This window comes from Pseudophryne corroboree, chromosome 2 (genome assembly GCF_028390025.1).
Source record: "Pseudophryne corroboree isolate aPseCor3 chromosome 2, aPseCor3.hap2, whole genome shotgun sequence".
NCBI lineage: Eukaryota > Metazoa > Chordata > Amphibia > Anura > Myobatrachidae > Pseudophryne > Pseudophryne corroboree.
Window position 1 is genome coordinate 345,716,950 of NC_086445.1, and position 27,310 is coordinate 345,744,259.

General features: G+C 45.4%; 1 protein-coding gene across 1 annotated transcript; it reads right to left on the bottom strand.

Moving 5' to 3' along the window:
- Nucleotides 1-7,334: 7,334 nt before the first annotated feature.
- LOC135018865 (uncharacterized) lies at nt 7,335-26,292 on the bottom strand. The gene is made up of 7 exons (XM_063953055.1): nt 25,705-26,292; nt 10,893-11,071; nt 10,206-10,725; nt 9,590-10,129; nt 9,365-9,493; nt 8,207-9,289; nt 7,335-7,456 (listed from the first exon to the last, which is right to left on the bottom strand). Exons 1-6 carry the CDS (start codon nt 25,883-25,885, stop codon nt 8,601-8,603), a joined length of 2,238 nt encoding a protein of 745 aa, XP_063809125.1. The 5' UTR covers nt 25,886-26,292; the 3' UTR covers nt 7,335-7,456; nt 8,207-8,600.
- Between the last annotated feature and the right edge of the window lie 1,018 nt (nt 26,293-27,310).

The following is a 27,310-nucleotide window of genomic DNA, read 5'->3' on the forward strand; positions in this document are numbered from 1 at the left end:
AACCTTGGTGAAGATTCCAGGAGCCGTGGCCAGTCCGAACATCAGAGCCTGAAATTGGTAGTTACAGTACTATTGCCAATAGCAAACCGCAGGAACTGCTGATGCGATATGGCAATAGGAATATGCAGATGAGCATCCTGTATATCCAGGGATACCATGCAATCTCCGGGTTCCATCACCAGCACAATAGAGCGCAATGTTTCCATACGAAACTTGGCTACCCTCACAAATTTGTTCAGTGACTTGAGGTTGAGTGTAGTCCGAAAAGACCCATTGGGTTTCTGCACTAGAAACATGGTCGAATAATAGCCTCTGCCACGCTGGGACTGAGGTATTGGCACAACTATTCCTGTACTCAGGAGGGAAGTTACCACCATTTGTAGAGCCTGCGCCTTCAACGGATCCGAAGGGAATACCGTAGTGCAGAACTGGTGAGGGGGACGTCTTTTGAAGGAGACAGCGTACCCGTGAGAGACAACTTCTAGTACCTAAGCATCTGAAGTGGTCTTTAACCAGACCTGGGCGAACTGTAGAAGCCGGCCTACCACCCTGGGGTCCTCCAGGGGGAGGCCCGCCCCATCATGCAGCAGGTTTGTCTTGTTTTGTAGCAGGCTGACGGGCTGCCCAGAACTGTTTCGTCTTGGGCTTGGTGTATTGGGATCACGAGATTGTCTGGGGTAAGTCTGACCCTTGAGGTCGAAAGGAATGAAAAGTGGTAGTCTTCGCCTTCTGTGTAGAAGGATTAGTAGGGGGAAGAAAAGCAGTCTTAGCAGCTGCTAATTCAGACACTATATTATTCAGGTCCTCCCCAAATAAAATGTCCCTGGTGAAGGGGAGTACCTCCAAGGTCTTCTTGGAGTCTAAATCCACTTGCCACGACCTTAACCACAGTATGCTTCGAGCCAGGACAGACGTGGATGACACTTTGGCTGCCAGTACCCCCGCCTCAGAGGACGCCTCCTGAATGTAATAGGCGGTGGCGCATATGTGAGACAGGTATTGTCTGGCATTGTCAGAAATATCCTCGGGCATCTCACCCTCTAACGTCAGAACCCACGCCTCAATACCTTTTGCGGCCCAAGAGGCAGCTATCGTGGGTCTATGAATGGCCCCTGTGAGGGAATATATAGATTTCAGGCATCCCTCCAGACGCTTATCTGTCGGTTCCTTCAGGGAGGTGACAGTAGTGACAGGCAGAGTAGACGACCACACAAGACGGGTGTCGTGAGAATCCACCAGCGGCGGATTCTCCCATATTTTACTTAACTCTGCAGAGAATATCAATCCAAAGCCCGTTTAGGGAGCGGGAATTTCTTACCTGGGGTAGACCAGAGTTCCCTCCTGATGTCTACAAGATTATCAGAATGGGGTAATACAGTTTTAACCACTTTCTGTTGTTTAAACATATCAGTTTTCCTGGCCACTGTAGTGGAATCCTCATCTTCAGTGATTTGTAGGATCTGCTTAATAGCAGCCACCAGGGCAGGGACATCAACCTGTGAGGGAGAATACTCATCAGTAACACAGGATTCAGAGTCTGACAGGACCGTATGCTCCTCCTCCTCATCGGGGAGGTTAGTGGATTGTGAGGAGGAATCAGCCTGCTTAGAGGACCCAGGGACATGGGAGTGACCTGGAGTGGATTTCTGTCTAACCAGAGACTGATTTAACTGCTGCAGCTGGGTAGACAAATTTTCCGCCCAAGGCGGATTTACTATAGGGACGTATTGTGGCGGCAGTGGCACCGGAGGTCCCATAGGGGGGCTAAACAGTCCACCAGAGTCCCCAGGAGGGTAGTGAACATAGCCCAGGGTGGCTCTGTTGTAGTTACAGGAGCTTCAGGCTGACTGGGAGGTGTATGACATTTAGAACACAGACCATCACACAATACTTCCCCCTCAGGTAAAGCTCTGGAGCATACCTTGCAATTTACAGGAGCCTCCAGGGTTTTACTGTCCTTATTGTTAGATATTGAATAAAGCAACAATCAGGCTATTAATATGATGAAGCCAGACAGAGTACACAACCTGCGGACAAAGTACACAACCAACGTAAAAGTACACAAACTGTAAACTAAATCCTGTTGTACATGACTGTAACACACTAAAATATCCGTATAACGATAAGTACTGTGTACACTATATTAGAGGACCATGACACACCTAGTCCCTTCGGGTAGAGAATATAGTGATAGCTACCTTAGATGGGATACACATGAGAGTGAAACCATACATCAGATACAGGCACACACAGTCACAGATAATGCAGAGATTATTATAAGCACAATAAAACTGCACTATCTATCTATCTGTCTATCTGTCTGTCTGTCTGTCTGTCTGTCTGTCTGTCTATCTTATTTATAAGAAAAGAAGCGGCACCCCAGCAGTTTAGAAGATCATGTAGAGTTTAGTGAATCATCATATGCCCGTCATCGTTTCAAGGTCCACAGACCTTTTCGTCAGGACGTTTTAACGTAAGTGCAAAAAGTGGCTAAAAAGCATAACAGACAGTTACATATGTCATACCTTTATAAGATGTGTGTGTCTCCAGGTGCTAGTGCCCGCCGCTCCCTCCCCTCTGCAAAGGGGAGGGACATCCGGAATGATGTCATCCTGAGGCCCATACAGCCGGTAACCAGGTGTACATAGCAACCGCAACGGACCACCAAATTCGATGCTTTCCAGAGGGAAACCGCAGTGCACACGCCCCCTGCAGTCTCCACAATAATGTATTCATGAGGTGTTAAAACAATCTGTGTAAAAACAAAATGCAATCATACATATGCAAAACAAGGTGATAATGAAAACATAAAATACATTAAAAGTGTATAAAATCCAAAACGAGCCAGAGTACTTATTATTATAACTAAAAATATGTATCTACTTCCGTTGTGCTTAGCTTACTATGTATCAATTCTAGTATCCTTAATATACATTTCAATGAAGTATCAATATGTTTAAACCCTGTCAGTCCAATGTATACTACCAGTGATACACATCACAGAGGATCCATTATAGTATAGACTAAAAATACACTGGTGCGGCACCTACATTTAAAGCTACATTACTCCCAATCAATCTATAGTCAACTCCTAAAGCAAAAAAGCGTATATGGAGCATTATGCTGTGCTGTATCAAAAGGAGCTATCACTGATGTTAGCAAATTGGGGGAAAAAAGGGTGAGAGCAGTTACATAGTGTACAACTTAGCATATTATAATCATGATTTTGTTCTGGACATCCGGATAGAATTCTGCCAAGGTTAGATATTGGAAAAATAAACTACAAAGATATTTATACAGACACATTTTATAAAGATATCTTATAGGAATATACTCCATGAGATCTTTTCATTGAGCCCCCTAGGTGAGATCGTATCAAGAATGTGGACATTTGGACTCGCATTGGCTCAAAGTTTTTTTCCGGACATGGTTCACTATTTTATATTTTAAGGAGGTCAATGAATGATGTGCATTTTTAAAGTGACGCGCCACTTTTTGGTCGCAGTCCTTATTTTCCAGTGCGGCCTTTATGGCCGACCGGTGCAGGGCCATTCTTTCCCTAAATGTACGTGTAGTTTGACCCACATAATACAGCCCACATGGGCAAATTATGATATACACTACATACTGGGATGTGCAAGTTAGTACATGGTTGATTTTAAATTTACGACCCAGGTGTGGATGTTAAAAATATGCTCCCGGTTCTAGATAACTGCATGTACTGCATGAGGCGCACCTATAGCACCCTGTTTTCTTTTTCTGAACCATAAATGTTGTATTACGTGAATTAGGGACATATTCTGTATTAGATTTTACCAATAGATCTCTTAGATTTCTCCCTCTCTTATAGCATGGCACAAGTTGTTTATTCTTAAAAACCGGTAATTCACTATCTCCTGTAACGATCGGCCATAGGGCTTTAGTTGCCCGTGGTAGAATCTGACTGGCCAATAGTAAATTCCGATATCAGCGGGATCTTATCTTGTGTCATCTTAGGAGTTTAAGGGGTATATGCAATTGCTGTCGAATTCCTGAAATTGTCGAATTTCTGGACTTTTTCGCCAAAAAAAAAAATCGACAATGCAATCCAGTACTTTACGCCAAAAAACGGACATTCAAAATTCGACTTTTGGAAATTCGACTTTTGTCAAATTCGACTTTTTTTGCAATGGTACAAATGCTGCAATTCGACCAAAGTCTATTCAATGGAAGTTTGGAAATTCGACAACAGTGCTTTTAGACAGCAAATTCGACATTTTCAATCCGCCACACTTTGGTGGGTGAAACTAATAAAAAAAAAATTAAAACACTTTTTTTTTGGTGTTTTTTTTTTGGTAATAGCATATCTATTTATATTAGGAGGGATTAGGTACTTGGTTTGTCTTTTTTGGAGGCACAAGTATTATTTAATTGATTTTTTAAAAGAATATTTTTTTCTTCACTCTCCTGAGGGAAATGTACCCATGATTCAACAGTTTTACCCAGGATACACTTCTGCAAAGCACCTCCTATCTCCTCACTCCCGGTGTGAGACATTCAGGGAGAAGGAGCCATTACAGTCAGCTCTGTTGTGGAATCGTTTTTTTAGGAAAATTCCTGCGTTTTAAAACACATTCCTATTTTTGTACTGACTACAATAATGGAGCCATTCTCTGACCAGATTGTGATGTTCATGCTGGCTGCAAGCATGGAGGAAGAGAGTGCTGGTGAACATCAGGATCAAGATCAGCAAATGTCTGCATTGGGTGAGCCAGTATTGCGGGTTTCATTTCCACGTCCACGCCAGTATCGCACTAGGCGTGAACTGGAGGATCTCAGCGAGTTCGAGGTGATACAAAATTATCGCTTATCGACTTGCGACATATATTCGCTGTACGCTCTGTTGGAGGCCGACCTGGAACCTCGGGCACGGTCCAACCGTGCAGTCAGCGGTTTCCAGAAACTGCTGGGTACGTTACATTTTTTGGCGTCAGGCACATTCCAGCCTACACTGTCTCAAACATGCGGTTTTTCACAGTCGACACTGTCGCGCTGTATAACCCAGGTCATTAGGGCTTTCCGCAAATTGACGATCCAGTACATCACATTTCCAGAGACGGACAGCGAATGTCGTGAGATGAAATTAGGCTTTTTCACAAATACAAATTTCCCAATGTGCTGGGCGCGATTGACTGTACCCACGTGCAGATCAGACCGCCACGGAATTCAGAAGAATGTTTTCGGAACCGAAAACATTTCCATTCCCTGAATGTACAGGCGGTCTGTGATGTCAACATGAGATTTTTGAACATTTTTGTGGGATTTCCTGGATCTTCTCACGACTCCTTCATCCTAAGCCAGTCATCGCTGTTTGAAAAGTTCGAAACAGGAAACATGCCTGGTGGCTGGCTGTTAGGTATGTATTTAAATTGTTTTTATTTTATATTATTTTATTATTTTTTTATTATTTTTTAGATTAACTACCATTTTTTTCCTTTTCTATATAGGTGATGCGGGTTATCCAAACAAATCGTGGCTCTTGACCCCATTGTCTAATCCTGTTGGTAGAGCAGAAAAACGTTACCAAGAGACACACATTGCATCGAGGCAAATAATTGAACGTGCCTTCGGTGTACTTAAAAGCCGGTTTCGATGTTTAGACACTTCCGGCGGTGCTCTTTTGTACTCACCGGCGAAGGTTTGCGGCATGGTAAATGCATGTTGTATTTTACACAACATATGTGTCGCAAACCGTTTGCCGGTGACTCTTCGTCGCAGTGCTTTCCGACGCGGGAACCGTTCTTCTGCTGTACCGGTGGGTATGGATGAAGGAGATGATTCCCGGCGGACAGTGATACAAAACTTTTTTTTCGGTTGCCTGTGAGTATACTTATAACATTTGTATTATTGTGTAAACGGACATTGTAATATTCTAAAAAAACTTCTTTATTTATGTATTTCAGAGTTTTACGTCCTGTTGATGTGCATTCCCAGGCCTGTTTTGTCCTGTTGACGAATCGTTACCCCCTGTTTTCTCCTGTTGTTGGTTTGCTGCAAATTTTGGACCATTTTATCCAACTCTACCATGGGCGACCTACTTGTGATGTGGACCTGACCCTCCGCCATGTAGCAGACAACCCCCCTCAGGTGAGATGTATTTCCCTAAACTCCCTCTTGTCCAAAATCACCCCGGCATGTCCAAAGTGCAGCCCTCCGGCATTTGCAAAACTGCACATCCAATCATGCCCTGATACAGCAATGCTTGTCCGGGAATGTTTGGATGTGTAGTGACGCAAGTGCCGGAGGATTGCATTTGGGCCCACTGTAACCTGCTTGTGTCGTGTTGATTGTACCTCTTCTTTTCAGTACCAGGGTGACACTTTACCATTAGCTGGAACCTCATACTGTTCTCTTCCACAGGTCTTGCTGTGTTTCCTTCCCAAGTGGCGTGGATGTGAAGAGACACACAGTTCCCCTGATGTTCCATGGGCGACCAACTTGTGATGTGGACCTGACCCTCCGCCATGTAGCAGACAACCCCCCCTCAGGTGAGATGTATTTCCCTAAACTCCCTCTTGTCCAAGTCACCCCGACATGTCCAAAGTGCAGCCCTCCGGCATTAGCAAAACTGCACATCCAATCATTCCCTGATACACCAATACTGGTCAAGGGAATGTTTGGATGTGTAGTGACGCAAGTGCCGGGGGATTGCATTTGGGCCCACTGTAACCTGCTTGTGTCGTGTTGATTGTACCTCTTCTTTTCAGTACCAGGGTGACACTTTACCATTAGCTGGAACCTCATACTGTTCTCTTCCACAGGTCTTGCGGTGTTTCCTTCCCAAGTGGCGTGGATGTGAAGAGACACACAGTTCCCCTGATGTTCCATGGGCGACCAACTTGTGATGTGGACCTGACCCTCCGCCATGTAGCAGACAACCCCCCCTCAGGTGAGATGTATTTCCCTAAACTCCCTCTTGTCCAAGTCACCCCGACATGTCCAAAGTGCAGCCCTCCGGCATTTGCCAAACTGCACATCCAATCATTCCCTGATACACCAATACTGGTCAAGGGAATGTTTGGATGTGTAGTGACGCAAGCGCCGGGGGATTGCATTTGGGCCCACTGTAACCTGCTTGTGTCGTGTTGATTGTACCTCTTCTTTTCAGTACCAGGGTGACACTTTACCATTAGCTGGAACCTCATACTGTTCTCTTCCACAGGTCTTGCGGTGTTTCCTTCCCAAGTGGCGTGGATGTGAAGAGACAACACAGTTCCCCTGATGTTCCATGTGCGACCTACTTCTGTACAATTCAACTTCATATCAAATATTTTTTAATAAAAACCACAGAAAACTTCTCTTTTTAAAAATTTATTGAAGAAAAATTGTATTTGATTATTGAAAAAAAAATTGAAAGGTAATAAAACAAAAAAGTAGTTTGTTATTCTTTATATTCTTTTCTTGTGTAGATAGATATCTGTGGGGAAAAGAAAAAAAGTATATTAAGTAAAGACACTAAAGTCATGTTCATTTCTTTCCCAAGAACATTTGTGGAACCACACAGCCCAGCATGACCCATTGCTGGGCTGTGTGGTTCCACAAAGGCAGGCGGTCCAAAGTGGAATAGTGGCGTCAGTGGTCAGCATTTTGACACGCTAACATTTGTGGAACCACATAGCCCAGCATGACCCATTGCTGAGCTGTGTGGTTCCACAAAGGCAGGCGGTCCAAAGTGGACTAGTGGCGTCAGTGGTCAGCACTTTGACACGCTAACATTTGTGGAACCACACAGCCCAGCATGACCCATTGCTGGGCTGTGTGGTTCCACAAAGGCAGGCGGTCCAAAGTGGACTAGTGGCGTCAGTGGTCAGCACTTTGACACGCTAACATTTGTGGAACCACACAGCCCAGCATGACCCATTGCTGGGCTGTGTGGTTCCACAAAGGCAGGCGGTCCAAAGTGGACTAGTGGCGTCAGTGGTCAGCACTTTGACACGCTAACATTTGTGGAACCACACAGCCCAGCATGACCCATTGCTGGGCTGTGTGGTTCCACAAAGGCAGGCGGTCCAAAGTGGACTAGTGGCGTCAGTGGTCAGCACTTTGACACGCTAACATTTGTGGAACCACACAGCCCAGCATGACCCATTGCTGGGCTGTGTGGTTCCACAAAGGCAGGCGGTCCAAAGTTTCTAGAATATATACATTGAAACATTGCTCTACTCACCTTGGTACGCACAACACGAACTATGCCGTCCACTTAAATTTTCCACCCAATCCTATGAATAAGCCAAAAACACACACTAGTGAATAGTAAATTCACACAACAGTGAAAGCCTATTGTACACCATTACAAAAAGGATTTTTTGGGTAAAAGAGTGGTATCAGAATTGCTCTTTGGCCCATCATACATGTAGCCACAAGGAGCTTTCATCCGTTACCACACGCGCCCGCATACATGCCCGCGCATGTATGCCTACACAAAGCTCCTTGGTAGTACCCGGTCACGGGTGGGGAAGCCCAACAAAGAAAAAATAATAGTAAGAAAAAAAAAAACTAATGGGAGGGGAAGAAAGGGATACATGAAAAACATAGAAGTAAATAAAACAATACGACCGGGCTTATGGTGGAAGTCTGTCCGGATCCTGGTGTTCCTCCTGAGTGTGGGGTGTCGATGTCCTGGGAGGCTGGGTAGTACGTTGACTGGGCCTCTGTGCCCATGCGGCTGTAGATGTGGCGGCCGGTGGTGGAGGCATCTGGTGGGTGGGGTACATCCCTGTATATCCCTGGTACATCTGTGACTGTCTGTACTGGGATGGTAGTTGAGGAAGGGTAAGAGGCGTCCTTGTGGTTTGTGACGGCGGAAATGGTGGATCACCAGCGTGTTGATGAGCTGGTTCTGGGAGCTTGTCATAGATCATCTGCAGTGTGGTTGCGATGAGCTGTTGGCTGGATGAGGATTGTCGATGGCTCTCAGACATGTTGGTATTGCTGTGTGCCAGACATGTTGTGTTCTCCACGAGCCGGCTCATGGATTCGGCCAGAATGTGAAGGACGTCCATAGTCTCCCTATGATCTTCCATTCTGACCTGTAGCATTGTGGCCGTGCTGTCGGCAAGAGCCTTCTGCATTTCAAGCAGACTGTTTGACATCTTCTCCATTGTCCTCTCAATGTTGTCCAGTCTGCTTCCAACGACATTTGTGTACGTATCCTGGCGGGAAGTAATCTCCGATGCCAGGGTGTGAACCCTCTGAACAGTTGAGGGATTCTGCCCTTCCTGGACGTCTGCCACCACTTGCATTTGGGCAGCTGAAAAGAAAATTAGAAAATTTAATACACATTCATCATACATTTGTTTGAAGGCTCACAATTCTATTTACTCACACAGGGATGTAGCAACTGCAGCCTGCTGCACTTCCACCTCGTCATCCTCTGACGACTCCTGTAGGAGGAGATCCGGCCTGTAGTAGGAACCAATTCCCGAAGCTAGTCCGCTGCTGGTCCGTGGCACCACTGTTTGCAAAATACATTTTTGTTTAAGTTAATAAACTATACAAAACTGCTGAACCCCCCCCCCCCCACACACACCCCCAAAAATTAAATACAAACCTTCTCCATCCTGTGGTGCCGCTGCTCCAGGAGCTTCACTTGTCCTCGTATCTGAAGACTTTTCAAGGGTCTGGCTGGATACGTCTGCACGGCTGTCCTCAAACCCAAGAAAAGTCTCGTCTGTTAACCCTGTAGACTCAAACAGATCGGGTGATGGGTCCACAAGGGTTGTGTCTTGAGGCTCTTCAGTCACAGTCCCAGAGCTCCTGGAGATACGACGATCTGGTGATGACCTGCGCGCAGGAGCTGTAGTTTGGCGCCCATCTTGTGGTGTGGTCGCCGATGGTGTATGGCGCACAGGTGAAGTTCTGTGCGCTGATGTCTGGCGCACAGGTGATAGTCTGCGCGCCGACGTCGTCTGGTGCACAGGTGACAAACTGTGCGATGACGATCTGTGGCGCACAGGTGAAGATCTGCGCGCTCCTGATGCTTGCTGCGCAGGTGTCGGCCCGCGCGCTGCTGTCGATGCCTGCTGCGCAGGTGTCGGTCCGCGCGCTGGCGATGTCCTGCGCGCAGGTGATGTCCTCTGGGCAGGCCTGTCTGAAAAAAAAATAATCACATTAGCAAGTACAAAACAATTTTTTCGTTAATACAGCTCATCTGAATTTATTCTTACCATCAGGCCTCCTTTTGGACTGCTTATCTCCCGCCTTCTTCCGTCTTCTGGGCGGTTCTTCCTCCTCGGGAAAGCCAGCAGGACGGCTAGAGTCCACACCTCCGCGAACTCCTTCGACCATGGCAGGGTTCATGCGCCTTCTAATAACATTCTCCCAGGGTAGCCACTTCAGGTTGAGAGCCGGTCCACCTCCCGTAGCGGTCTCATGTCGGCGCTGAATCCCCATCTTCTTTTCGGTCTGTCTCCGGCAATCACTGTACAGCTTCATGCAGTTTCTGGTGCTCCGGCGGTTTCCAGATACTGCAGTGACTTGGCTCGCGATGGCATCCCAGATGTTTCGCTTTGTCCTAGCTGCTGTGGTCTGTGCCCTTGGTCCATACAGAACGTCGTAGGACCTGTCGACGCCATCCACTAGAGCACAGTTTTCCGCCTCAGTGTATCTGGGGCCACGCGGCTTTTTCGGTCCTGCATCTTCACCAGAGGCTTCCTTCTCCGACTGCTCCTCTGGCTGGCTTCTTGCCTTTAGGGATTGAAAAAAAAAAACCATGCATTTAATAAGATCGGTATGTACCTGTGAGTGTCAGTATCCCTGGCATTGCGCACATATACCTGTAGGTGTGCATGGCAGTGCGCAAACTAGGGTGGGTCAAGTTGGATGATATTTGTGTCTGCAGGTGTTGTCAGTACCTTTCTACTAGGCTTTTTCTTAGTCTTCTCATGGGCCCTTGACGACCGCGGCTGGTCACTGCATGCCTGGTCGGTCGTATCCCCCTCCTGGGTCGGCTCCCACTCCTCGTTGCTATGCAGGGATAGATCCGAGTGGGTGGGGGAAGGGGGGGATCGGGGCTGCTTGTCCCTTGACATCTCTGTTTTAAAAAGACAAAAAAAAAAAAAAATATATATATATATATATATATATATATATATATATATATATATTTAAAAATTTAACACATTACATAATTAAATGCAATCACATCATGCTGCTGGGACCCCAGTTCTCAAGCAGGACCAAAGCACACAAAAAAATAAAAAATTTTTTTTTAAAAACCCTGTACAAGCATCCCTGCACATACTGGAAATCAACCATGGCTGACACACAAAATGGCTGACACACCCAAAATGGCTGACACACCCAAAATGGCTGACACACACTAGCCAAAAAGCATCCCTGCACACTCAGGAGGTATTTTTGTAGCACTTTCTAACCCATAGCTTCTGCTTCTTTCTTAACACATATTAACACTTTAGTATTTCAATGGTGTGCTGCCCTGGGTGGTCGGGCCTGAGCCGACTTTGTGGGGTCCAAGCCCTGGACCTATGCTTAGATAGGGACCTCCAGTAATAGAGCAGCCGTGAAGTGGCCTGGAGGCTTATCATATCTTTTGCAAAACATATGTAACGAAGAGCTCTAAATTTCCTATTATTACATAGTATATAGTTCTTCTTACTAACAGCCAGCAGAGTGCGTGGGAAAAATCCCTTTTGTATTTCTTGTCTAGAGTAACCCCCTCCCGCAGCACCTGGGGATTGTTACCAGCTTGATTAGAGCAGTTTTCCACTATTTATTGCAGTTCAGAGAGGCATAGATGGAGCCAGCATTAGGAGGGCATGCTGGGTCCTGTGGTGCCATTTGGAGGATACAGGGGTGCCTCCAGGTAAACTAGCTCTCAATCTGGATATGTTCTGTATGTGCCATTATCATGTGGCCATACATTAAGCAATTGTATGACCCATAGTGGATGTTATTATTATTATTATGCTGTGTATGGGTTTGTGGAGTGGTACCCCCCGGGTCTGGTGGGGCTGGGCCACCTTGGGGTAGCATGCCATATTATTTATTTAGCACTTATGTAACACTCCTATTTTTTCACTAATATTACTCTTTTGAGTATTTTATTAACACCCTTATTTTTGTAGCACTTTCTAACCCATAGCTTCTGCTTCTTTCTTAACACATATTAACACTTTAGTATTTCAATGGTGTGCTGCCCTGGGTGGTCGGGCCTGAGCCGACTTTGTGGGGTCCAAGCCCTGGACCTATGCTTAGATAGGGACCTCCAGTAATAGAGCAGCCGTGAAGTGGCCTGGAGGCTTATCATATCTTTTGCAAAACATATGTAACGAAGAGCTCTAAATTTCCTATTATTACATAGTATATAGTTCTTCTTACTAACAGCCAGCAGAGTGCGTGGGAAAAATCCCTTTTGTATTTCTTGTCTAGAGTAACCCCCTCCCGCAGCACCTGGGGATTGTTACCAGCTTGATTAGAGCAGTTTTCCACTATTTATTGCAGTTCAGAGAGGCATAGATGGAGCCAGCATTAGGAGGGCATGCTGGGTCCTGTGGTGCCATTTGGAGGATACAGGGGTGCCTCCAGGTAAACTAGCTCTCAATCTGGATATGTTCTGTATGTGCCATTATCATGTGGCCATACATTAAGCAATTGTATGACCCATAGTGGATGTTATTATTATTATGCTGTGTATGGGTTTGTGGAGTGGTACCCCCCGGGTCTGGTGGGGCTGGGCCACCTTGGGGTAGCATGCCATATTATTTATTTAGCACTTATGTAACACTCCTATTTTTTCACTAATATTACTCTTTTGAGTATTTTATTAACACCCTTATTTTTGTAGCACTTTCTAACCCATAGCTTCTGCTTCTTTCTTAACACATATTAACACTTTAGTATTTCAATGGTGTGCTGCCCTGGGTGGTCGGGCCTGAGCCGACTTTGTGGGGTCCAAGCCCTGGACCTATGCTTAGATAGGGACCTCCAGTAATAGAGCAGCCGTGAAGTGGCCTGGAGGCTTATCATATCTTTTGCAAAACATATGTAACGAAGAGCTCTAAATTTCCTATTATTACATAGTATATAGTTCTTCTTACTAACAGCCAGCAGAGTGCGTGGGAAAAATCCCTTTTGTATTTCTTGTCTAGAGTAACCCCCTCCCGCAGCACCTGGGGATTGTTACCAGCTTGATTAGAGCAGTTTTCCACTATTTATTACACTCAGGAGGTACACCAGAGCTAAAAGAGGAGGAAAAAAACATGTTTGGCATACAACCGACACCACATGTCGGCCGCATGGCCGACCAAACTTGCTCCAAATCACCCCAAACTAACCGAAAAGCATCCCTGCACACTCAGGAGGTACACCAGAGCTAAAAGAGGAGGAAAAAAACATGTTTGGCATACAACCGACACCACATGTCGGCCGCATGGCCGACCAAAATTGCTCCAAATCACCCCAAACTAACCGAAAAGCATCCCTGCACACTCAGGAGGTACAACAGAGCTAAAAGAGGAGGAAAAAAACATGTTTGGCATACAACCGACACCACATGTCGGCCGCATGGCCGACCAAACTCGCTCCAAATCTCCCCAAACTAACCGAAAAGCATCCCTGCACACTCAGGAGGTACACCAGAGCTAAAAGAGGAGGAAAAAAACATGTTTGGCATACAACCGACACCACATGTCGGCCGCATGGCCGACCAAACTTGCTCCAAATCACCCCAAACTAACCGAAAAGCATCCCTGCACACTCAGGAGGTACACCAGAGCTAAAAGAGGAGGAAAAAAACATGTTTGGCATACAACCGACACCACATGTCGGCCGCATGGCCGACCAAACTCGCTCCAAATCTCCCCAAACTAACCGAAAAGCATCCCTGCACACTCAGGAGGTACACCAGAGCTAAAAGAGGAGGAAAAAAACATGTTTGGCATACAACCGACACCACATGTCGGCCGCATGGCCGACCAAACTTGCTCCAAATCACCCCAAACTAACCGAAAAGCATCCCTGCACACTCAGGAGGTACACCAGAGCTAAAAGAGGAGGAAAAAAACATGTTTGGCATACAACCGACACCACATGTCGGCCGCATGGCCGACCAAAATTGCTCCAAATCACCCCAAACTAACCGAAAAGCATCCCTGCACACAGGAGGTACACCAGAGCTAAAAGAGGAGGAAAAAAACATGTTTGGCATACAACCGACACCACATGTCGGCCGCATGGCCGACCAAACTTGCTCCAAATCACCCCAAACTAACCGAAAAGCATCCCTGCACACAAAAGGAAGTAGACCAGAGCTAAAATAGGAGGGAAGAAACATGTTTGACAAACAAACACCACCACATGTCGACCGCATTGCTACCGACACACACTAAAATCAGCCCAAACTAGCCAAAAATCAATCCTGCACATGCTGGGGGTACACCAATGTAAAAGCAAGACCCAAAAAGTCATTTTAAGAAAAGAAAAAAAACGTGAAAAACTACCCCAAAACACAAAAATCCACAAAAAAATGCAGCAAAACAAGCAGGAGCTATACACATACCCAAACACCCCATGTACACCTCATGGCAACCCCCACTACACAAACACATACATGCAACACCAGACCCACATGTGGTTCTTACCTACAAATGCTGTAAAAGCTCCGAAAATGGCTCTCCTCCAGGGTAACAGGTATCCTCCTGTCTGTCCTGGAATAAAGCCTGCTGGGGTGTCCAAACGATACCACAGCAAACAACCAATTTGCTAGCTCTGCACCTCCTCACACCTCTCTGCAGGTTCACAAAATGGCTGCAGAGCACGCAGCAAACAAGCCCTAATAAAGGGCTGCTTTCGGCAGGAAGTCGAATTCGGGACGCCCACTACTCGCCGATTGGGCCGTTATCCGCCAAGGGGTGTGTCGAATCCGTTATGCATTGCATATGGTGAATTCATGGTCCCGGCGGCAGGGCTGCGGCTGTCGAGTGCTGGCGAATTTTTAAACGGGCGGAAAAAAGGCGAGATTCGCCCGGGATTGCATATACCCCTTAATGTTGAAGAGATCCTTTCTGTAAGAATTCAACACCTGCTGTTTTGAATTTTCCAAAAGCGATAAAGAATATCCTGTATGTGCAAATATATCAATTACTTGATCTAAAGCTGGTTGTAATGTATTAGTATTGCTCGTAATTCTAGCTGCCCTTAACATTTGCGTCTTAGGTAATGCTCTTTTTAAAGAGGGTGCGTGACAGCTACTGTGACGCAGTAAAGTGTTGCAAATGCAATAAGTTTTTTTATGGTAAATTTCAGTGGAAAATATACGTTTTGGTAAGAACTTACCGTTGATAACGGTATTTCTCCCATGTCCACATGTTTCCACAGGATAACAATGGGATATATGATGGAGCGACAGCGGATTGGCACCAAACGACCACAAGCTTTCAGTCCTCCCAGGATGCAACGGGCTCGTCCTTATATCCCCGCCCACTGGCTCAGGCAAATCAGTTGTATTCCAAAGCATTTAGGCAGGAGCATTATGTAGAACCCTATTCAGGCGAGAAGAACACACATGCACACCCTTCCATGCAAGAAGGAAGAGTTTAGTGAGTATAAAGATTCTCAGGTGCGTCAGGGTGGGATCCCTGTGGACATAGGAGAAATACCGTTATCAATGGTAAGTTCTTACCATAACGTATATTTCTCCGGCTGGGTTTACAGGTTGTCCACAGGATAACAATGGGACTTCCCAAAGCAATTTTTAGTGGTGGGGACGCTCCTGATTGGACAGGAGAACCTTACGCCCGAATTCAGCGTCATGAGAGGCAAAAGTATCCAAGGCATAGGGGTATATGCAATTGCGGTCGAATTCCCGAAAATGTCGAAAAACTGGACTTTTTCGCCAAAAAAAAAAATTCGACAATGCAATACAGTACTTTTCGTCAAAAAAACTGGCTTTTAAAATTCGACTTTTTGAAATTCGACATTTGACAAATTCGACATTTCTGCAATGGTACAAATGTGGCTTTTCGACAAAAGTATATTCAATTGAAGAATGTAAATTCGACAACAGTGCTTTTCGTCAGTAAATTCGTCATTTTCAATCCGCCTCACTTTGCTGGCGGAATGTAATAAAAAATTTTAATAACATGTTTTTTTTGTGTTTTTGTTATTGCTAATAGCATATCTAATTATATTAGAAGGGATTATGTACTTGGTTTGGCTCTTTAGGAGGCACAAGTATTATTTATATATTTTTAAAATTATTTTTTTTTTAATGGAATGGGTTAAAAAAAAAATGCGTGGGGTCCACCTTCCTAAGCATAACCAGCCTCGGGCTCTTCGAGTCGGTCCTGGTTGTAAAAATACGGGGGGGGGGGGGGGAATGACAGGGGGCCCCCCGTATTTTAACAACCAGCACCGGGCTCTGCGCCTGGTCCTGGTGCAAAAAATACGGGGGACAAAAAGAGTAGGGGTCCCCCGTATTTTTTGTACCAGCACCGGGCTCCACTAGCTGGACAGATAATGCCACAGCCGGGGACACTTTTATACCGCTCCCTGCGGCCGTGGCTTTAAATACCCAAGTAGTCATCCCTGGCCGGGGTACCCTGGAGGAGTGGGGACCCCTTCAATCAAGGGGTCCCCCCCCAGCCACCCAAGGGCCAGGGGTGAAGCCCGAGGCTGTCCCCCCCATCCAAGGGCTGCGGATGGGGGGCTGATAGCCATGTGTAAAAAGGACAGAATATTGTTTTTTGCAGAAGAACTACAAGTCCCAGCAAGCCTCTCCCGCAAGCTGGTACTTGGAGAACCACAAGTACCAGCATGTGGGGGGAAATGGGCCCGCTGGTACCTGTAGTTCTACTGCAAAAAAAAACCCAAATAAAAACAGGACACACACACCTTGAAAGTAAAACTTTATTACATACATGCCGACACAAACATACTTACCTATGTTGACACGCCGACTCGGGCCACGTCTCCGTCTGTCGACGTCCGGGGTACCTGAAAATAAAATTATATACTCACCTGATCCAGTGTCCGGTTCTTTTATTGTAATCCACGTACTTGGCAAAACAAAAAAACGCATACCCGCTCCCACGTCCTGGCACTCTCCTGATTCCCTATGCGCGTCTGAGCTGGCAGACAGCGCATCGCACAGCACCTCCATTAGTTTCAATGGTGGGAACTTTGCGGTCAGCGGTGGGGTTACCCGTGGTCTGCCGCTGACCGCGGGTGACCTCACCGCTGACCGCAAAGTTCCCACCATTGAAACTATTGGAGGGGACTGTGCGATGCGCTGTCTGACAGCTCAGACGCGCATACAGCCAATCAGGAGAGTGCCACGACGTGGCACTCCCTGATTGGCTGAAGGGACCTTCTGTGACAGGATTCACAGGGGGTCTCAGCATTCGGGGAAAGGGGTCCCATGTGTAAACATGGGACCCCTTTCAGTCCGTGTGGAGCGGGTATGCGTTTTTTTGTTTTGCTAAGTACGTGGATTACAATAAAAGAACCGGACACTGGATCAGGTGAGTAAATAATTTTATTTTCAGGTACCCCGGACGTCGACAGACGGAGACGTGGCCAGAGTCGGCGTGTCAACATAGGTAAGTATGTATGTGTTGGCATGTATGTAATAAAGGTTTACGTTCAAGGTGTGTGTGTCCTGTTTTTATTTGGGTATTTTTTTTTGCAGTAGAACTACAGGTACCAGCGGGCCCATTTCCCCCCCGCATGCTGGTATTTGTGGTTCTCCAAGTACCAGCTTGCGGGAGAGGCTTGCTGGGACTTGTAGTTCTTCTGCAAAAACCAATATTCTTTCATTTTTACACATGGCTATCAGTCCCCCATCCGCAGTCCTTGGATGGGGGGGACAGCCTCGGGCTTCACCCCTGGCCCTTGGGTGGCTGGGGGGGGGACCCCTTGATTGAAGGGGTCCCCACTCCTCCAGGGTACCCCGGCCAGGGGTGACTAGTTGGGTATTTAATGCCACGGCCGCAGGGAGCGGTATAAAAGTGTCCCCTGGCTGTGGCATTATCTGTTCAGCTAGTGGAGCCCGGTGCTGGTACAAAAAAAAATACGGGGGACCCCTACTCTTTTTGTCCCCCATATTTTTTGCACCAGTACCAGGTGCAGAGCCCGGTGCTGGTTGTTAAAATACGGGGGATCCCCTGTCATTTTTTCCCCGTATTTTGGCAACCAGGACCGGCTCAAAGAGCCCGAGGCTGGTTATGCTTAGGAGGAGGGACCCCACGAAATTTTTTTTCGGGTTTTTTACCGTTTTTTTAACATTTTTAAAAATCGAATCAAAATCCGTCAATTGGTCCGTTTTTCAACAGCGGGACTGTCGAATCCGTTTTTTATTGAATATGTCGAATTCCGGCACCCGCCGGCCGGAATTCGACGGTCGAATTGTGTCGAATTTAAAAAAAAGTGCAGCAATTCGCCCGGAATTGCATATACCCCATAATGTCTAATGAATGTGTTAATGGAAGACCATGTGGCTGCCTTACATATCTGTTCTGCTGAAGCACCATGTTGTGCTGCCCATGAAGGACCTACCTTACGAGTAGAGTGAGCAGAGACATTAGCCGGAACAGGGAGATCAGCTCGAGAATATGCTTCTGAAATCGTCATTCGAAGCCATCTTGCTAGCGTCTGTTTAGTAGCAGGCCATCCCCTCTTGTGAAATCCGTAGAGAATGAAGAGAGAATCTGTCTTTCTGATGGCACTGGTATGATCCACGTAGATTTTTAATGCACGGACTACGTCCAGCAACGCTTCTCCCGCAGAAAGTCCTGATACCTGAAAAGTCGGGACTACAATTTCTTAGTTAAAGTGAATCTTAGAGACCACCTTAGGAAGATAACCAGACCTAGTTCTGAGAACTGCTTTATCTGGATAAAAAATCAGAAAAGGAGATTTACATGACAGCGCTCCTAAATCTGATACTCTTCTAGCTGATGTCATAGTCAGTAGAAAGAGCACTTTAGCTGTCAACCATTTAAGATCTACTTTATTAAGTGGTTCAAAGGAGCACCCTAAAGGGCTTTGAGGACCAGACTTAAATCCCAAGGTACTGCAGGAGGAACAAAAGGTGGTTGAATGCGCAGCAGTCCCTGGAAAAAATTACGCACATCGTGTAAAGTGGAAATTTTCTTTTGGAACCATACAGTCAATGCTGATACTTGAACTCACAATGAAGCCACCTTCAAACCCTTATCCATTCCTGCCTGAAGGAAATCTAAGATTCTGGATACTCTGAAAGATTTTGGATCCATGCTTCTTTCCCTGCACCAATGAATATAGGCTTGCCATATTCGATGAAAAATGCGAGCTGAGGATGGTTTCCTTGCTCTGAGCATAGTTTGAATCACTTGTTGTGAGAAACCTCTTGACTTCATGATAGAGGTTTCAACAGCCACGCCGTAAAAGACAGTCGGTCCAGATGCCTGTGATAACAAGGACCCTGCATCAGTAGATCTGGACGTTGAGGGAGCAGAATTGGAGCCTCCATCGACATCCTTTGTAGATCTATGTACCAATGCCTTCTGGACCAAGCCGGAGCTATTAGAATCATGGCACCCTTTGGTTGCTTTATTTTCCTCCCCACTGTGGGTAACAGAGAGATTGGAGGAAACAGATATGCCAGATGAAAGTCCCATTTCACTGACAGTGTGTCCACAAGGATCGTTTCGGGGTCCTCTGTTCTTGACCCATATGCTGGCACTTTGTTGTTCAGACGGGACGCCATGAGATCTACCCCCACTTGTTTACTAGAGTCTGAAAGACTTCTGGGTGTAAAGCCATTTGCTTGCTTGAATGGTGTGTTGACTGAGAAAGTCCGATTCCCAGTTTAGGACTCCTGGAACAAAAACTGCGGACAATGCTGGAAGATGGAGTACTGCCCACTTTAGTATGTGACTTACCTCCTTTATTGCTTTTTGGCTGCGAGTTCCTCCCTGATGGTTGAGGTACGCTACTGCCGTTGCATTGTCCGAACGGATCTGGACTGGTTTTCCTTGCAGAATGTCCTTTGCCTGAATCAGTGCCATGTATATGGCCCGGAGTTCCAACAGGTTTTTTGGCAGGCGACTTTCTTCTGTGGTCCATTGTCCCTGGAACCATAATCTTCCGGACACTGCTCCCCAGCCCTGTAGACTGGCATCCGTTGTCAGGATCTCCCAACTGATATCCAAAAGGGTCTCCCCTTGTCTAGATGGGAAGTCTGTAGCCACCAGGCTAATGACCTTTTTACCTTACTGGAAGTACCATCATTTGTTTTTTATTGTCTGATGTACTCCATTCCATCTGGCACGAATCAGATGCTGCAGAGGTCTTGAGTGGAATTGTGCATATTCCACCATGTCGAATGTTGACATCATCAAACCCATCATTCGCATTGCTGCGTGAATTGATATTGTCTGACTGTGTAACATTTCCTGAATCATTAACTGCACCTTGGATATCTTTTCCCAAGGTAAAAATATTTTCTGCAAACTTGAATACAATACAGCCCCCAAGTGAATCATCCGTTGTGACGGAATCAGAGACGACTTTGGCCAATTTATGAGCCATCCGTGTTTCTGTAGACAAGTTATTGTCTGTTGGAGATGGCTCAAGAGCAATTCCTGGGATTGTGCCAGGATTAAAAGATCGTCGAGGTATGGAAAAATTCTCATCCCCTGCTTGCAGAGATAAACTGCCATAACCACCATAATCTTGGTAAATACTCTGGGGGCTGTGGCTAACCCAAAGGGTAAGGCCTGGAACTGAAAATGCTGCTGGAGGATGGCGAACCTGAGATAACACTGATGGGATAATGCTATAGGAACATGCAGGTAAGCAACCTGAATATCCAGGGATACCATATAATCCCCTGGTTCCATGGCCAAAACTATGGAACGTAACGTCTCCATGTGGAACCGTGGCAGCCAAATGTATTTGTTTAACATTTTGAGATTGAGAATTGGCCGGAATGACCCATTTGGTTTCTGAACCAAAAATAGGTTGGAGTAAAAACCCTGTCCCCGTTGTGCCGGGGGCACTGGAATAATTTCTCTGGACCGAAGCAATTTCTGAACTGCTTCCTGCAGGGCTCTGGCCTTCGCCTCTATATGAGATGGACTGGTGCAGAAAAACCTTCGAGGAGGCTGCTTATTGAAAGGGAAAACATAACCCAGAGATACCGCTTCTTGCACCCAAGCATCTGTTGTCGACTGCTGCCATATGTGTGCAAACTGAAGAAGTCAGCCACCTGCCCTGGGGTCCCCCAGGTGGAGGCCCGCACCATCAGGCTGATGGTTTCTGTTCTGGTTTAGAAGCTAGCCCTCTGGTAGCCCATTGCTTCTTTGCTTTACCAAACTTATTGTACTGGGGTTGCTTAGAATCATTTTTGCTTTTTGTTTTACCTTGCCGCTGAAATGGCCGAAACCCCGAACCCCTAGGCCTAGGGTTATACCTGTCAGGAAACCTGGCCTTCTTGGATTCTGCTTCTGACTCCAGAATATCTGTCAATTCTTTACCAAAGAGAATATTCCCAACAAAAGGCAAAGATTCCAGAACCTTCTTGGATTCTGAATCAGCTTTCCATGTACGTAGCCAAATTGCTCTGCGAGCGGCTACCGTTAAGGCTGACGCTTTGGATGCAATAGTACCCATATCCATTGCTGCTTCTTCTAAGAATACCGCAGCCTGCTTCATGTGAGCTATATGGGATTCCTGCTCCCTAATGGATGCTCAAAGCCCATTTTCCAGATCGTCAGCCCATTCAGCTACCGCCTTTGCCATCCAGGCTGAGGCCATAGCTGGCCTTCTGACTGCCCCTGACAGAGAAAATTATGTTTTTCAAAAACCCATCCACTCTTCTGTCTGTGACATCATTTATTGATGTTGATGGCAAAGGCAAAATAGATTTTCGCACCAAACGAATGACGTGCATATCTACCTTAGGAGGCACTTCTCTTTTTAAACAGTCCCCAGTTGAAAAAGGGTAATAGGAATCCCATTTTTTGGGAATTTTATATTTCATATTGGGTGTAGTCCAAGCTTCCTCCATAATTTCCGTCAGCTCCTCTGACCCTGGAAACTCAACCCTAACTGTTTTGGGACATTTAAACACCGGTGCTTTAGTTTTTATTATCAGCTCTGCTGAATCCTCTAGGGACAGAATAGCCTTCATTGCTCCAATTAACTCAGTTATATCCTCTGAGCTGATACCTTCTACCTGTTCTTCATATGGTGAAGTAGAGTATATGGAGCTATCCTCATCTGATGTATCATCCTGTGTAGCCTGTGAATTTGATGATATATTTACCCTTGGTTTATCAGCTTGTTGATTTGTAGAAGCTGTTGGGGCTATACCATAAGAAGGGAGCTGTATGTATGGGTTAATAGTGTACCCTATTGCTGAGGTTGAAGCTGTAGGGACTAACCTGTCAGCTATACTGGATAAGGTTTGTGCAAACATAGCCCAAGGCAGATTTAACTGCCGTTGAACAGGGAACTGCCTTGTAATCTGCTGAAACGCAAAACAATTTGCACATAACCCATCATGTGCCAGATGCTGAGAGGATAATCCCACCTTGCATGATAAATATGTTATGAGTGTTGGTGTTACTGTTAATGTAACCTCGTCACTTTTGCCGCTCTTAGACATGATAAATAATCAGCTTTTCACAGTATACTACACAATCTGTGACTGTAATCACTTTACTGTATTAAAGTGATATCAATCTGACTCCAACCCGTTATATATTAGTCATATGAGCATATTATAAACTACGAACACATTTCAAAGTATGTAGGAGTACATTTACTGAATTCTGTTCTATACAGTTATTTAAAGTATTCAGACGCATTGTGAAGAAAACCACAGTAATGTACACAGACTCATATGCAATAGGCACTAAAGTTAACTATGCATACTAACAAAAGTAGATAAAATTTTAGTGCTGTATAACCCTTACTCCAATAGAGTGGGATACAGAGAGATTCACCCCACTTCCAGGATCGATCAATACGTTAGCGAACTCTGAGTGGATCCAGACGCTACTAGTGTACACTGCCGCTTCGGGAACTTTTAGTGGACACAGACGCTCATTGACCTGGTCTCCTCGCGGTAACATTTAGTGTACACAGACGCTGCGGCCTATACTGCGACTGAGACCCTTCGTGTAGCGTCTGAGACGGAAGTGAGGTAACAGTTCATGGCGGGAGACTCGGCGGAAACTGGTCATGAACTGGGGGGAGGGGCGACCAGAACAGTGTCTGAACCCCCCCGCTGACATCAACCCTAGGGATCACAGCCTCATACTAATCCTGGTGCTTATGATCCCTAAGGCCTAGCGCTGGAGCACCCGTGGTGGAAGCACGCCAGCTACTGTTTGGTAGTCTCCTCCCAATACAGTGCGGCTGTGTCCGTATTCCCCTACTAAGCGGATCAGATGCCTTACCTTCTCCCCATGCTCCGGCCACAGCCTGGTAACGTCTGCTGGACCTGTTAGTTATATCCGACACAGATGCCCGTCGAGACAGCACTTGTACCGTGGGTAAGCATTGTTGCGACCCGGCGGAGAGTTGTTGAAGCGACTCTTTCCAATATGCATGTAAGACGCTGTTAGGAAAGATCACTCAAAAACAATGTAGTAAGACTATAAAAATAAAATAATAAAAGCTTAGGGCTGCCATGTTTGGAAGCCCTGTGACCATGGTCCGGTTCCTGCCGCACCAAACAAAAAAACTGATTTGCCTGAGCCAGTGGGTGGGGATATATGGATGAGCCCGTTGCATCCTGGGAGTACTGAAAGCTTGTGATCGTTTGGTGCCAATCCGCTGTCGCTCCATCGTATCTCATTTTTATCCCGTGGATAACCTGTGGACCGAGCTGGAGAATAGTACTGTTCTTAATTTTAACTGTTGCATCCAAATAATTGATTGCTGTCTGACTATATTGGAATGTGAATTTCACCGGATGTTCTAAAGAGTTAATTTGTGTTATCAATTGTAGCAACTCACTTTCTGATCCCGTCCAGATCAGGAAGAGATCATCTATATATCTCGTATATAGCATGATCTTCTTAGACACATTTTGAGCCGAGAAAAATAAGTTGCGTTCTTGCTCAAACATAAATACATTGGTGTATGATGGGGCTACATTCATCTCCATCGCACAGCCAGTGCACTGTAAAAAGAATTTACCATTGTGGGGAAAAAAATTGCGAGTAAGTACAAACTCCAACAATTCCAAAAATAAGGATATGTCAAAATCAACAAAGTGGTTAAATTGCAAGAACATTCTCATGCATTCCAGTCCCATAGAGTGAGGTATTATGGTGTACAGATTTTTAACGTCCAAGGTACACAGGAAAGCACCAGCAGGAGTGTTCTTAAATTCTTCCGGTAGTGTCCTTTAAGAATGTCCTTTGTTTCATCACTATCGGTTGCAACAAAAAATCGAGGAACTGTGATACAGGTTGTAATAACGACCCAGGGGCAGATATGATTGGTCTGCCCGGGGGGGTTTCCGCATCTTTGTGCAACTTGGGAATTGTATACAGAATCTGGACTCTCGTGTATGCTTGAGATAATCCATCCAATAATCTTTATTAATCAGGCCATCTTTTAAAGCTGTCATCAATATTTTATCCAAATCTCATTTAAATGTCTCTGTCAGAATTTGTGAAAGCTTCTTATAAGTATGACTATCAGCTAACTGTTGGTCAATATCCAATATGTACTTTTCCGTATCCATAATTACCATTGCCCCACCCTTATCCGCGGGGTGAATAACGATGTCTGAATATGATGCCAAGTTGCCGACTGCTTGTTTCTGCTGTTTATTCAAATTGTGAAAATGTTTTTGTTGGGGCAACATCATATCTGCCCACTGACTCGTCCAATAGGCGAGAAAATGTCCTCAACGATGGGTTGTTGGAAGGCGGGTCAAATTTGGATTTCTAATATTTCTTATAAAATTCATCAAACACATCACTTTTTCCTGGTGGTTTATGTTGGAAAAATTATTTTATTCGCAATGAGCGACTAAATTGATTTTCCAATTCAAGTCGTTATGTGGATTGCTAGGAATGTAGGAGAGTCCTTTATTAAGCACTGACGTCTCGATGTTGGTCAGTGTGCGGGATGACAAATTAAATACTAATTTTTGTGCTTGGTCTTGCTTGTGGGCTGTTTTTCATAGTCTTTTTGACTCCCGACCGCCCCCTCCCCGGCGTGTGGGCTTGGTCCAGGATTGTCATTTTTTGAGCGAGTGAATCTACAATCTACTCACTGGGGTGTTCTATGAGGTTTGTGGTTCATCAGAGTCATTTATATTGAAGTCACTGTCGCTACTGGAATCGAATCAGATAGCCAGCGATAGACTCTTTGATCCTCGTAATCTGTCTGCACCACACTCAATTTGTTTTTCTTAAACTTGATCAATTCCTGTCGGTGTAGCTCACATTGGTTTTCCAATTTTTCCCATAAAGCTTTGTATTTTTTTGTCATCCAATGTTGTCTTATGACCAGTGCTGAACTCAGTGATCTTGTTTTTTGATATCTGTAGTTCCTTCCCTGCTTCTTTGATCACCAAGAGCATTAGGTCGAAATTACACTTATTTAGTATAGCAATCCGCAGACCTTTTCGTCAGGACGTTTTAACATAAGTGCAAAAAGTGGATAAAAAGCATAACAGTTACATACAGTATGTCATACCTTTTATAAGATGTGTGTCTCTCCAGGTGCTAGCGCCCGTCGCTCCCTTCCGGTCGGCAAAGGAGAGGGACATCCGGAATGACGTCATCCTGAGACCCGTACAGCCGGTAACCAGGTGCACATAGCAACCGCAATGGACCACCCAATTCGATGCATCCCGGAGGGGAACCGCAGTGCACATGTCCCCTGCAATCTCCACAATAATGTATTCATGAGGTGTTAAAACAATCTGTGTAAAAACAAAATGCAATCATACATATGCAAAACAAGGTGATAATGAAAACATAAAATACATTAAAAGTGTATAAAATCCAAAACGAGCCAGAGTACTTATTATTATAACTAAAATTATGCATCTACTTCCGTTGTGCTTAGCTTACTATGTATAAATTCTAGTTACTTAGTATCCTTAATATACATTTCAATTAAGTATCAATATGTTTTAACTCTGCCAGTTCAATGTATACTACCAGTGATACACATCACAGAGGATCCATTATAGTATAGACTAAAAATACACAGGTGCGGCACCTACATTTAAAGCTACATTACTCCCATACCATACTTGCCTACCTGACCCTTTCCATGAGGGAGAAAATGCTCTGTTCCTGGACTTTCCTGGTAATGTATGATTGACGTCACCTGTGGTGAAACACCTTTCTTATCAATTACCTAGCTCACCACAAGTGATGGCAATCATATATTACCAGGAAAGTCCAGGAACAGAGCATTTTCTCCCTCATGGAGAGGGTCAGGTAGGCAAGTATGCTCCCATACTATATAGTATATAAGAATCAAGCAGCTATCTATTCTCATGGGAAGGCACCTGAGACATCATACATTCATCCGGAGTGCCAAGCCACTGCTGAAGTGTATGTATATATATATATATATATATATATATATATATATAGTGACAAGAACACTGGAATAGTGTTTGAGGGCAGGTATGTTTGTCCCAGGTTTTTGTCTTACATGTATTAGGAAAATGTTTTGTTTTGTCAGAACCTTTTCAGTTTATTGGAAAAGCTGGATAAGCGCCCTGAAAGAGAGATAGGGCAAGTTCCAGACATTGGGCCCAGTTTGGGTCTCTGTCCTCACAGAGGGCTAATCAGGGTTTCAGCTGTGTAAGTGGGATATAGGGCTGCTAGCCTGATTAGTATGTGCAGATTGCCTGGGAAGACTGCAGGATCTTTGTGAGAATAATACGCTTCCTTACACAAGTGAGCCATACAGTGTTGGTTGGAAAACTCTGTGTTTTGTTTAGAGACAGTTAGGAACGTCTTATGTTTAGTTAGTGCCGGACAGGCAAGGTATTTTCTTTTGATGTTTGTTTTGTTTTCTGTTTAATAAAACTGGTCGTGGCCAGTTACACCACACACTGGACTTGTGTGATTCCTCAGCTGCTGCATAGCTGCCATTTACCCCACGAAATGGCACCTTGTTCCCTTACAGTGTTTCAACTTGGTGGAGAATGCGAGCATTCCGTTCTGCGCATAAGTGAACGCAGCAGCTTTATGAGGCCGGTGGTTTATGCAGATACAGCCCGGTGTGAAGCTGCTGAGACTCACCCCTGAGGATTTTATATATGTCCTGGGTGAAAGCA